The sequence below is a fragment of the Gymnoscopelus microlampas genome (genome assembly GCF_963454915.1).
Source record: "Gymnoscopelus microlampas genome assembly, chromosome: 20".
In the NCBI taxonomy this organism is placed as follows: Eukaryota; Metazoa; Chordata; class Actinopteri; order Myctophiformes; family Myctophidae; genus Gymnoscopelus; species Gymnoscopelus microlampas.
The window spans coordinates 31,100,722-31,113,628 of record NC_139957.1 but is presented as its reverse complement, the minus strand read 5'-3'; the positions used below and the strand labels follow the sequence as shown (position 1 = coordinate 31,113,628).

Here is a 12,907-nt window from a genome sequence, read left to right as displayed (position 1 = left end):
ACTCTCCGTGGCACCTATAGGCTGTCATGGAAGTAACCATGGAAACAAGTCTTTAGCTTTGCAAAAAAAAAACATGTTAGCCAATTTTCCATTAAAAGTGGAGATCGGGGCAGGAAATTAAAAGAGGCCCTTTTTCTGTTCACTGGACCATAATTTAGATAAGGGACTGACAAGTGCATGCTCGTGATGATGAGGCCAGCGTGTTCCCAAGAGAAAACAGCGATTTACTGCCTTGCGGTTGCCTGTTCCCATGACGGATAACACATGGTGGATGACTTACTGAAACCCATTGTCTTGTCTATATGAGAGTATAAGCCGTGATTGTTTATGGAGTATCTACGAGGAACTCCACCATCGAGCCCTTCCTGTTTGTTTGTAGAGGAGGAGGAGTATGTTGCCAGGGGAGATCTGTGTGTGTGTGTGTGTGTGTGTGTGTGTGTGTGTGTGTGTGTGTGTGTGTGTGTGTGTGTGTGTGTGTGTGTGTGTGTGTGTGTGTGTGTGTGTGTGTGTGAGAGAGAGAGAGAGAGAGAGTTGAGAGAGAGGGGGGGCAGCCACCACACCCCACCACACCGCTGACCGCCTGCATTCACTCCAGTTAAGCCTAGTAACACAGAGAAGGGAGGTCCATCCCAGTGAAAAAAACAGGTCAATGCTTGTGTTTGGCTGGACAGGCAGTGAGTGACAGCGTTGATTCTCTGTCGGTGACGAAGTGGCAGGACTGATTAAATGCTGAGTGGAGGTTATCTGCAGAGCAGAGCGGCACTGGGCCGGGGCCGGCTTTGGATGTGGGATAAAGACACAACACAGGATGCTAGCTAGCCGGCCTGGACACTAGCACAGACACTCATACAGCAGGCATGCTTGGACTGATGTTGCACTCTGTCAGCATCAGGAGCACGAGGTCTGGACCTACAGAGGGACATATTGGTCACGCTACCATGGGAATCAAGTAAGTTGCTTTATGCAGGGTGGCAGAGAACACCCAGTTCACAAGGGTTGCATGCATACAGTATGTGCATGTTTGCGATTCCACTCAAGTGTTTTTATGTTTGTTTATCTCTCGCTCTCCCTCTCTCTCCCTCTCTTCCTGTCTCTGTGGCATGGCATGTGCAGTTGTGTGTTGGAGTCGAACTGTCTGCTCCCTGGAGGGCGAAAGGGTAATGGTTTTGTTGTCGAGCCACAGTGAGATGGATGCCCTCACCGAAAGGAGAGTGTGAGCAGAATGCACATAGCACACATACTGTATAGAGAAATCATGGTTTGAAATGCAGCCATAGAGCCTTTCTGAGGTAGCAGCTATTCTGGAGCTGAAATGTTAATACTAACCTCTGTCTCCACCAAAAGCTTGACAGTGGGAATTGATTCATACACATTTCTTTTCTCAAAGAATGTGTTGAATCTGAGCAACACATGCCTAAGGCAGAGGATGGATCAACAGAAGTGTTGAGTGGGTGGTGGTGAGACTGTGCTTTGGTATGTGTCTCTTTGTTTACTGTGGGATAAAACACCAGCTGGTATTATCCAGCCATAATCACGCTATCAGTTGGATGGGACTAATGGCTGGCTGGGATGAGCAGCGGTTTGCATAAGGCAACAACAGCTGAGGCCATGCATGGGGCTGCATGCAGCCTGTGGATAAGCCCAGGTGTGAGCAGCTATCCTGGACCTGTCAGGTGGCATCAGCACAGAGGTGTTGATGGAGATCCAGGCACCGCCTCTGGGATCTACAGCAGGGGACTTGTTTAAATGGTCACACTTTTTGCCGTCTTTGTCCACCATGAGCTCATAACGCCCTGCCTCTGTCTCACACCTGCAAGGCCATGCCTCCAGACCAACACCCTGGCTTCACTGCCGATCATCTACCTTCTTATAAGCACTAAGCTAGTCCTTCATTGTGCACTTTCAACAGCCATACAGTATAGCCTAATTGTCGCTTTTCTATTGCATGTTTGCACTCTTCACTTCAGCAATCATGCTAAAGCATGTTTTTTTCATGCAGAACGAGAGTCCTTTCTACAGTGGAATCCCACCTGTTTGCATACATGCTTAAGTGCTGTGTGCTGTAAGCTGATGGTGGTGTGACCACGTTGTGCCCCCTTTAACATGGAAAAGAGGCACTGTTGTGGCAGACAGCAACGACTGGTAGTTGTGCCTGTCACCCCATATGTTAGGGAAAGAGTACTTGATAGAGGGCTGTTGGGGAGAGAACAACCAGAAGGTTCACTGCAGTCTGGATGAGGGAAACCCCTGTGTGGGGCACTGAATTGCTCTGTGTCCTCTCAAAGCCCTGAGTCAGGAAGTCTGTCTGGCCCACTCAAACAGCCGGGAGGGCTGAAGGGGCCGTTTGCCCCCAACTAACACAAAAGGTTTAATCGCTGACTCAAGTCTATGCACAGCACTCGCCCCTGGGCTCACAGCCTACTGAGCCCTGTAGAGAAAGGGGGAAGAACTGCTGTCCACCCTGACAGATTCCTTTCACACATGGGGAAATGAGAGGATGTGGAGGACAGGTCCGTGCCCAGTGAGCTTGTCGCCTAACATAAAGGTATCTTTGTCTCTTGATTGCTGGTAATGGTGATCTGAAAGACCAGGTGGTGTGTATCAATAGTATGTGGGCTGGAAACGCTGTGTCCTCAGCATTTATCTGCCACATTACTAGCCCTGTTAGTCTGCCCACGGCAAGCCACCCCCATTCACTGGGATAACATTACTGATAGTAGCCCACTGGAGTCCCCCAGGGCTCCATGATTGTGACATTACTGTTTAGTTATAGCACATCAGCAGAGGTAACATTCTCTAACCGTTGATTGTTGAATGGATTGTGCTGTGGGGGTTGAGGGATGCCTTCTAAAGCTCTTTAGGGTGTCTTTAGGGTGAAAGGTGGCATGCAAATGGGGTCTTTTATCATAGCAATTACAATTACTCTGGCCGTACTGTATTGTGTGTGTGAGGCATAGCTAGACAGGGCGGCTGGATTGAGAATAAGAGTTAATTGCGATAGCTAGTGGCATGGAATATGCACTGAAAATAATTTACGACCTATTGTCTCCAGGAGCAGAGCAGAGACCTGCTCCCTTGAGCTCACTGCCTTCTTTTTCTGCAGTCCAGAAACAAAAAGATGGCTCCTCTGGCTCACCTCTACATTATCTTGCTTCTCTGCTCTTTGCTGTGTCGGCCTGTTTTGGCCTCGTACATCACATGAATAACTAATAGCTGCTTAGTCCTAATCAGTGTTAGAGGGTTGATTTCCCCAAACACTAGCTCTTTATTTCCCAGTGTTGTTACAGAAATGCACACAACATCCTGATCCCTCTGACTGTCAGTGGTATAGAACCGGCTTTTACTGATTGAACTCAAATTACCACTGAGGATAGCGTCATTGTCAAAGCAGGCGGTTAAGCTCTCACCTCATCACCCACAGACTGAATAGCTCAACCACTGTGGCACCAAACTATTTAACTTTACTTTTCCTCTTGGTTAGCTTGATTCCCAGGGAGGAGATCAGTTCAATCAACTGAAAGACGGGTTGCTCAAGCTCTATCTCCATACGCCTACACTGACTTTGCTTCAGTGAGGTTCAATAGGCCCTCTGTTGTGATGCAGACTTCCTTCCTGTTCTCGCTAATTATTGACTGTAAGTATTCAGCATAGCTAGCTATTCACAGGATCAAAACAACAATGTCAGTGAGGCTTTATCCCCTATTTGTTTTTGTTACTGTATACTGGTTATCATCTAGAGATTCTAGAACATAGAGGATTAGCCTATGGCCAGTAATCAGTTCATGACCCAGTCTGTGAAAGCTACAGCCCGTGTAGCTGTGCAGTGCAAAAAAATCCCATTATCCCCTCAGACTATGTGGCTGACTAGTGTGTTGGTATCGGTCTTGGCTTTTGTCTTTGTTTACACAGTAGGATATGACAGTGTGCAGTTATTACTTCCCTCTATTTCATGTGTATCTGTGAAGCACTTATTGATCGGTGTTACTTGATCATGTCACTGATTCTAGTCCCAAATTCTCCTACTGTGGTCATCTCACTTATAATGCAACTCATTTACCATTGGACTTGGATCCATCTATTTTTCCTGGGGTCGTCTATTGACTTGGATATAGATGGCAGATTAAGGAACACATGTTAGAATTCCCCTCCCCCTTTGCGTTCTGTCTCTCCGGACGGGCCCGCTGATTAATCACCCCCAAATGTTCCCCACAGCCTGCAGGCCTGTTTGTTGTGATAGCCTCAGCGTGGGGAAGTGCAAATAAATAATCGCTAGGTGTCTTACTCTGGCAGGCAGTGATTAATGAAGGAGAGGCACACGTGCTCTCTTAACCTCCGTCTTTCACTGTCTTTCACGCTCTCTCTCTTTCATCCACAATCATCACACTCTCAACCTACTCCCCTTCCATGGGGCGAATATCTTGTTATGACTTAATCTGAGAGCATACTGTATGATTGTGAAGGAATCTCGTGTTAATAAAGCCCCCACACTCCGGCTCACCTGTATTAGATATCCTGCCTCCATTGTGTGCTGAACTGATCGCTGAGGCAGGATGTGTCATGGAGTCAGTGATGACTTGATGCGGGTGATGATAGTACTTTGCTGAGGCGACATGCAGAGCTTTTCTAAGGGAAGATGTGGGTTGTATGTCAGGTGAATATGAGTTCAGCACGTGTTTGGAGAAGCTGAGGTGTTTTTTCAGAATCTTCTGTGTGGCCTTAGAGAGGAGAACGAAGCAGCTCGATACCTGGAGCAGCATCGACGGAATGAAAGTGTTCTGGAAGAGATGAAAGTAGCTGTTAATCTTTGTCAGCCGTATCAGGGGTGTGGAGGAGGCTGCAGCCCGGAGAGCAGCGAGGAACACGTCTTCATTATCATCTGTCACATATCAAGTCAGAGGAAAAGTGAATTTTCTCACCAAGACTGTATTTCGCAGCCCGCCTTGAACCAGTTTTGACTTGATAGCAGTTCTTTTTTGCCTCCAAGGCTGCCGTGCTGTGGATTTTGTAAGCCTCTTGTAAATAAGTTGTCAATTTGTAGAGATTTCGTACAAAGACCTTTTGACTCTGTTGTGAGGATTTCTAGTCCTTTTCTTTTAGGCCCCTAAATTGGCCCCTTTATCTCATTGACTGACAAATAGGGTCCTATAGCGCTAAAGCCCTGTGCATGGCTTACCTCTCCATGGCTTCATGGCTGAGAACTAGAAGTCACACTAACAAGACATGTGTTTGTGAATCTATTTAGGAGGCAATTTAGGAAACAATAAAAATGAACTGCAAATTGAATTATAGCCCCTGACTTCTACCCCCAAATCCCCTCTTCGGGCTGTTCTAAGCCCTCCTTAAGCCCCTAGCTTGGCCGGAGGGGTTGGTGGCCTTTCAGCAGTGGATTGGGAGGTTAGTGTGGAGAAAGGAAGGTGCAATTTGGATCACTGGGCGTGGAAACTACATGTGACACAATGTCGGCAATACAGGAAACACAAAGGGAAAGGAAGTCACAGTTACAGCAGGGAGGGGAGTTGTCACACATCCCTGTGGAAGCTACCGTAGCTGCCCACAAATATATTCCCTCCTCTTTCATTAAGGGGTTAACCTTGGCATTAATACAGTACACATTGTATGCAAAGTCCTCTGAGAATGGAGGGATTCTGTTGACAAGCTCCTTTTGATCTAATGTCAAAATGCTCCAAAGAATTGAGAAAATAAATGCAAAATGTGTGCTTTAATTACCTTATATATACCATATATATGTGTGTATGTATGTGTGTGTTATTTGCTCATTTTGTACGTGCATAAAAGTTGATGAATGAATCTGAATATTAATTAGTTTATCTTTTTTTCCTTTCTGTGTTGGCCCCAACTGTTCCATTTATTTTTGGCCGACTGGGGATTCCCATCTTGGCACTCTCTGGGAATAAAGCAATTCCAAGTTGACTGTGGCGTAGCCCACAACGATCATTTTTCTCAGTTTCTTTCTCAGGCAGAAAATGATTTACCTCCTATAGACAGTCCCTCACTGGCACAGAGCCAGCCCAGTGATCCTAGAGAGGACCACACTCACACCCCACTGCTCTCTCTCTCTCTCTCTCTCTCTCTCTCTCTCTCTCTCTCTCTCTCTCTCTCTCTAGCGCGCTCGCTCTCTCTCTTCCCCTCATTCCCTATTTCTCTCCGTCTGTTTCTCCATTTCCTTTTTGCTTTACATCCCTGGGTATTGTTTTTGACAATCTTCTTTTTGTCCATACTCGCCTTTACCTTTGCTCTGCCCTCATCCTCATTCTCCACGTCCTTCTCTCTCTCCCTCTCCTGCTTCTTCCTGGTGATCCGTTGCTTCTCTTCAGAGAGAATGCCCAAATCAACACAGATTGATTCAAAAGATTCTCGAGGAGACCATGACAGAACACATATACACAATACACATTTGCACAAAGATTGACAGTTCCTCCCTGTCCTCTTCACGAACGGTATTCTTTTTGGACTCCTGCTTATTTCTTTGAATCTTTGAACGTGTCTGTGACCAGCATTGTTGATGTGCATCTGTATGCACAAGACGACGGCTGCTTCCTGTACATTCATAGACTCTTTAAATGAATGCGTTTGGCCTTACCTAATTGGCCAGGGATTGGTGGAGTGAGGTGTGCAGCCTTGGGCTGTCGGCAGTCAGCACACAAATGATGTCCCATTTGGCATTCTGAGACATCCAAGGTCAGACACCGACGTGTGCACAAACAAAAGGCCTGTTGGACACCTTGTTTGAACAAAGAGTCTTTGTAAATAAAATAAATAAATATATTCAAAGGGCCACTGCATGTGGAACATGCTTTGCAGGATATTTGGTCAGGAAGCGAGGCTTTGCATTCATTGCTGTCTGGTTTAGCTGCATGGGATCATTTATCTATTTCTGAGGATTTATAGAAAGTCTATAAATCCTAGCCTAGAGGTATTTGGCCACTTCCTGCAGCATGCTGCAGTGTAAAAGCAGCTCAGGAGAGAGGAGCGCTCCCTTCAGACTACTATTAAAACAGTTAGCCGGGAGGAAGCAGGCAGGCGGCACAGACATTCAAACGCTTCATATTGATAACATTTGACTGTCTGTCAGATAAGACCGTTAGCTGTCCTTTTTTCCCCATTTTATTGTGTTTTTGGGCTGCGGAAAGAGAAGAGAATTGCATTTCTCATAATCACTGGAAGTATCTGGGTTTTGGGTTTTGCCCTTATCTCAGTGTGTACGCTAAGATAAGGATAAAGGGATACCAAAATGAATAAAACAGCATTGGCGCCTTTTGTTTCCTGCATGTTTTAATTCAACCAGAGTCATGTAGGGAGTGCGTGTCTGACTACAATTAACTTCTAGATGAACATCTTTCCTAGATTTATCATGGCATCTGGGTTTTGCAGCTTCAGGCATAACTTGTTTTGAGTACTGTAGGATAAGGCAGAGGAAATGAGGAAGAAAAAAAAAGTAAGTGAATGTTTATCCCAGTGGTCTTTTGATTGTGGGGAGCTGCATTTCGAGAGAACAGACCAGGCCCTTTGCCAGATTAAACCTTAAGCTTGATTTATACTTTAGTACAATCTACAATCTACAAGCTTGCATGTCTTAGAGCTCACAATGCGTTGTGAGCTTGTAGATCTGCTTTTTTTGGCAATGGAGTCGTGGATAATCTTTGCTGGTTTCTCCCTACCGTTTCGAGATTTGCATTCACCATTCACTCCTCTCCCTTATAGTCCCCCTGTGCACCCTACAGACCCCATAACACCCCACCATGGGCGCCAGGTAACCCTATCCCATTCCAAAGTGCACGCACACATTTCACCTCACATCCCTCTGGTTATTTCAAGAGCCCACTCACTCTGACCCCTGTGCTCCCCTCCACATGTGTTGACTGTAGGGGTAATGCATACATTTATATATTGTGGACCATACATCAGGGGCGTGCTGTCACTCACAGGAAGCTGCTCGGATTCATTAGAGATTAGAAGGGTGCTCTGACCCAACTGAGTTACAGCTACCAGGATTGACTGTGAGAAAAAAGCTCTTTATGGCATAGGAGTGTTTTCCTCCTGCTTAATGATCAGCACCCTGACCTTGCTAGTAAATCTCTGGGTGGGGCCCTCTGCTGTTTGGCATTATAGTATGACATCATCTCCCCTTGAGTGTGTGCACCATATGAATATGCATGTTGTTCATCACGGGTGCTTAATCACCACTGGGGCTTAGCAGCGACTGGGTCAGGATGGAGGTGACTTGAGACCATGACCATCAATGTCAGTGTGGATATGCATGAGATTTTTAATCCAACCCAAATTTTGGTGTAGCGTTATGCTGGAGGAGTGTTATCCTGTCTATCTGGAGATGGTCCACTTTCCTCGTTCTGCTGCCTATACTAACCAAATTATTTTTCTCTTAGAGTTGACATTGCTCAGATTATTCTTTTTGTTTTGCACCTTTGGTGGAGTGGGATGTCTGCCTGTGTCAAGGGCAGCCCATCAATAAGACAGTGTGTCCAGACAGAGTTTAGCTCTGGGGACGTTTCCATCGATTATCTCTTGACTCAAAAACGTACCTCTCGTGATTGACCAAACACACGCTCAACACAATCAATCATGCACACCTGCTGAAATGGCATTTCTGTCTCTGCAATGATTCCACAACATGGCTTTAACTACTGTTTATCCATTGTTTCAGTCATTCTAAACCATTTCAATCCACCTGTACTCGCCTACTGAGAACAGGATCAACTCAGCATGGCTCTGACAGCAAGCGAGCCCTCCTCAATGTGCTGTAGTGGTTATTAGTGTGTAGTATTGAGGCTGGCTCCCCAGCATTCCCATCTCCTTTCATAGAGGCTTCATGCTGGTCTGCTAATCAGCAGCAGAGGGAGGTAGACTCACCGCGGGGGGGGGTGAAGCGGTGTGATATCAGACCCAGTGATCTGATCCAGCGTGAATGGCCAGAGCAGCCTTATCTTGTCTGTGGAGAAAAAAGGGGAATCAGAGAAAGGAAATGTCAAGGATAGTAAATGTGGCCAACATGATAATTAGCCCCAGAAAGGGGCTAAGCTAAAGAGGCATGGAGCTGGCCTCAGGAACAGAGACAAATTTGCACAAACAAGCTAATGGGTGCGCCAGCTAATGACTCCCTGAGCCAGTGGAATTCCTCTTGCTAATTTGACAAAGGCTGAAAAGGGAGCTGCAGCGATTATTGACAGCAGGCCAAACGGAACCTTTGAAAGCAACACGCAGCCCCCCCTCCCCACTCTCTCTGCCCCCCTCTCCATTCCCTGTCACACCCCCGTCAATGAGCGCCGAATCTAGATGTCCTTTCTGTCTTTAACAAAAGCAGCAGGAGCGCATTTATTCTCTAATGGCATTCTTGGTTTTGCATCCATCTTACGTCGGCTCATTTATATATATTACAATCATTATCTGTCCTTAAAGTCTGCAGGGAGGTAGACAGTGATGGAGCTGAGAGGCTGCTAGGACAGTTCCATCCCAGGGTGCTCCCTATTCTTGCTTCATTTTGATGTACAACACTTGAAACCGCACTGTGAATGCCAACAATGGGCAACCAGACTAATGGCTGAGTTGCCATTGTCAGGGTGAGCGGCGTGTACATTAGTAGTTTCCTCCATGCGCCTATTGATTGCTGCCCACCTTGCTCTGAAGGTTGTTATAGTACAGTAGGTGGCAAAGCCTGCGAGAGGTCCCTGCTCTTTGAAATAACACCTCCATGTGCAATCAGACACACTGCAGAATAAGCAAACATGTTCTATGCTGTGACCAAGAACAGAGGTAAAGGTTATGTGATATATCAAACGATTTCATTACTAGAGGAACATAAATAGGTGGCGCTGGGGTTTTCGCCTCTGAATTCAGTCGAGTTCATATCTGGGGCAGTATGTCAGGAGCGAGAGAGTTTGTGTTAAATGTACTGTACTTTCATCTCACAAATCTCACACACCCACTCTGTCTCCCTTCATGTTGTAGTAGGCTGTCTGCAGCAGAGGCAGCAGCCTTTCAAACAGGGCCAGCGTGGTCGGGGGCAGCGAGGGCTTACTGGTAAATTGGCAGCCCAGGGAATCCAGGATACTCTCATCCCGATGTTCGCTCGCCCACTCACATGCATTCATTCCCCTCTTTACCCTTGACCAGTGACTGAGTGCCCTCTCTGTCTCTCTCTCTCTCTCTCTCTCTCTCTCTCTCTCTCTCTGTACAGCCAGCATAAATCTGCCTCTCAGTGATGTCGTCTGTTCATTGTTTGTCCTCTTTCTCTCTCTCTTAGCTTTCTCTATCTAGTCGAAGCATTGCTCGTTTAGCCAATCTGTCTTTGTGCACTTAAGTATACCGTCCTTATCTACATGTCACTGCTTATGATTAATAACACGCTCATTCATCAGGCTAATTACATCCTTAAACAAAGACAAAAAACAAATAAAAATCTGCACATGCATGCGTACCCTACTGTACACATACTCTGACACACGCACGCTCGCACGCACGCACGCACGCACGCACGCACGCACGCACGCACGCACGCACGCACGCACGCACGCACGCACGCACGCACCCACCCACACACACACACACACACACACACACACACACACACACGTACTGTAGGCATACTAACCTAATCTGTTTGATGTCTGGGACACTGAAAGAAAAGACAACTCCTTTATACATAAAGTATTCATGTGACGTGTGGTGGGGTGCACGTGTGTGTGTACTGTATGTGCACGCATACTGTATGAGGCAGAGTGCATGTGTGTGTGTGTAGAGAGAGCACTCACACATCACGCCCGCGAGCAGCCTGCAATTGAGCGCTGACACCTCGTCTGGCTGTCGGAGGCGAAAGGGGCTGGGCTGTGAGAGAGAGAGAGAGAGAGAGAGAGAGAGAGAGAGAGAGAGAGAGAGAGAGAGAGAGAGAGAGGGAGGGAGAGAATGCATGTGAGGGAGAAAGGCAGGGAAAGAGAGAGAGCAAGAGAGAGACGGCAGGACAGCTGCCAGCATTTCTCCGACAGCGGGAGCAGGATAGAGAGGCGGAACGGGAGCAGGAATTCTCCTCATTCCCAGCCCCCCCTCCAACCACCTCTACCATCCATCCATCCATCCACCCCAGAAAGCTTCCAGCTCCAGCAGGCTCACTAGTGCCTCTGTCCACCTCCTGGAACCAGCGGCGGGAAGCAACAGAGACTAGCGGAAGGACCCGGACATCAGGACCTGCAATACAGAAACACACAGCAGAGACACCCCACAGTGGATTAACCATGCGGCTTTCTGGATGAATGTGAGCTTTGACTGAAAGGAAACATCAGAATTATGAGCGATGGTGTTTGAGAATGGACGTACGGCTTCAGGATTTTTCGTTTTGCTTAGCTTTTTGCTTTGCTTTGCTTTGCTTTTTTGGCATCCCTGAACTGAGAGTGAACTTTAGTTATTGAGGAGGCGTGGACTGGGAGAGACACGCCGCCGTGGAGTGCCGTGAAGAGGGGAGGTACCCACTTCCTGCGCTCGCCTCTGCATGCTCTTCACCTCATTCCTCCTCCCCTGAGAACCTGTCTGCACCGCCTGGACTGGGAGACCCTCCCACCTACGCCTCCCTACTGCAACCCCACCCCCCCTTAACCCTTCTCTGTCTCTCTAGTCCTCCAGGGGTACCCTCCACCTCACCTCACCCCACCCCACCCCACCTGGTGCTCGCTCCCCTGGGTTACCATGACTCCTGGCCCCCCTCCTCCTTCTCCTCCTCCTCCTCCCCCTTACGTCGCCCCACCGGCTTCTTCTTACAAACCACTGTGAAATCAAGTGGAACCCTCCATGATTGCGATCGGAGTAGTAAAGAGGACCCCCCCGCGCCCCCACTAGCTAGCGTGCGGCTGCTGCCTTGCTCTCCTCTGCTCTCTCCTCTCCTCCCCCTCCAACACCTCTGCCGGCGTGTCGAATGAGCAAGTAATGGAGAACACCAGAAACACAGACCTGGACCCCAAAGTTGAACTCCGTCAGTTGTGTGTTTTTTGACTATGACCGATAACTAGATAATGGATTGGAAAGAGCTGTAAGTACTCTCTCTATCTCTCTCTCTCTCTCTTTCTCTCCCTCTCTCTGCTGTTGTAGTGTTTCCCCTCCTAGTGCATGCTTGTAAAATGAGTGTTTGGTGTAGCTTTGCTCGGGCTCATCGCTGCACATAATGCATAATTACATGACAAGTGTACTACAGAGTTGATACTGCACGTGCATTGCTGCAGCACTGAACACTCCTGCGTTACTCGACAGCATGAACTCAGCAACGCTGTGTCTCTGGGATTGTTTGTACCAAGTTGCGTAGTTAAACAGCTTCATTAGCATGGAGATTGCGACCGAACAGGTGGGCAAGCTGTTGTGGGCGACAAAATCTGAGCCTCTCCTCCTTGCCTATTTTCCACTGGCTGATCAGATAGATGCTCTTCTGTAAAAAAAAGACACTGATGGAGAGAGAGAGAGAGAGAGAGAGAGAGAGAGAGAGAGAGAGAAAGAGAGTATGTTGGTGGTGTTGAAAACAATTATTTTCCCAATTAATGTGTGCAGTAGTACCTGCTGTTTGTGAGCAGTTGAGTGGTGTCTGTCGGAACAACATATCATCATACAGCATCCCTTCTCTCTCTCTCTCTCTCTCTCTCTCTCTCTCTCTCTCTCTCTCTCTCTCATTTTGCCTTACCCTCCACTCAAGCCAACATATGCACCATTTTCCCCATTGTGTGACTTGTATTACACCTCAAGGTTACATGCTCCCTTGTAGGTTTTGAGTATTTCTTGCACGTAGAAGGGGGGAGACCATCAGTAATCTGTTTTGTAACCTCAATGTTTTTGTTTATTTTGTATCTTGTATGTGGGGCTGTCTTGTGATGAAATTGTATTGATATCTCTTTCCTGA

General features: G+C 47.3%; 1 protein-coding gene across 3 annotated transcripts in view; it reads left to right on the top strand.

The window, feature by feature from the left end:
* Positions 1 to 12,907, top strand: part of kif26ab (kinesin family member 26Ab) — an 82,821-nt gene that overhangs the window by 48,651 nt on the left and 21,263 nt on the right. The window contains exon 1 of one of the 3 annotated variants that reach the window (XM_084045653.1): positions 671 to 949. The exons of 1 other annotated variant lie outside the window; for it this stretch is intronic. In XM_084045653.1, the coding sequence (XP_083901779.1) occupies positions 858 to 949 (92 nt within the window). In that variant the 5' untranslated portion in view covers positions 671 to 857. Of the gene's footprint in view, positions 1 to 670; positions 950 to 11,123; positions 12,053 to 12,907 lie in introns of those variants that run through there. One more of the 3 variants, XM_084045654.1, reaches the window with a different exon arrangement.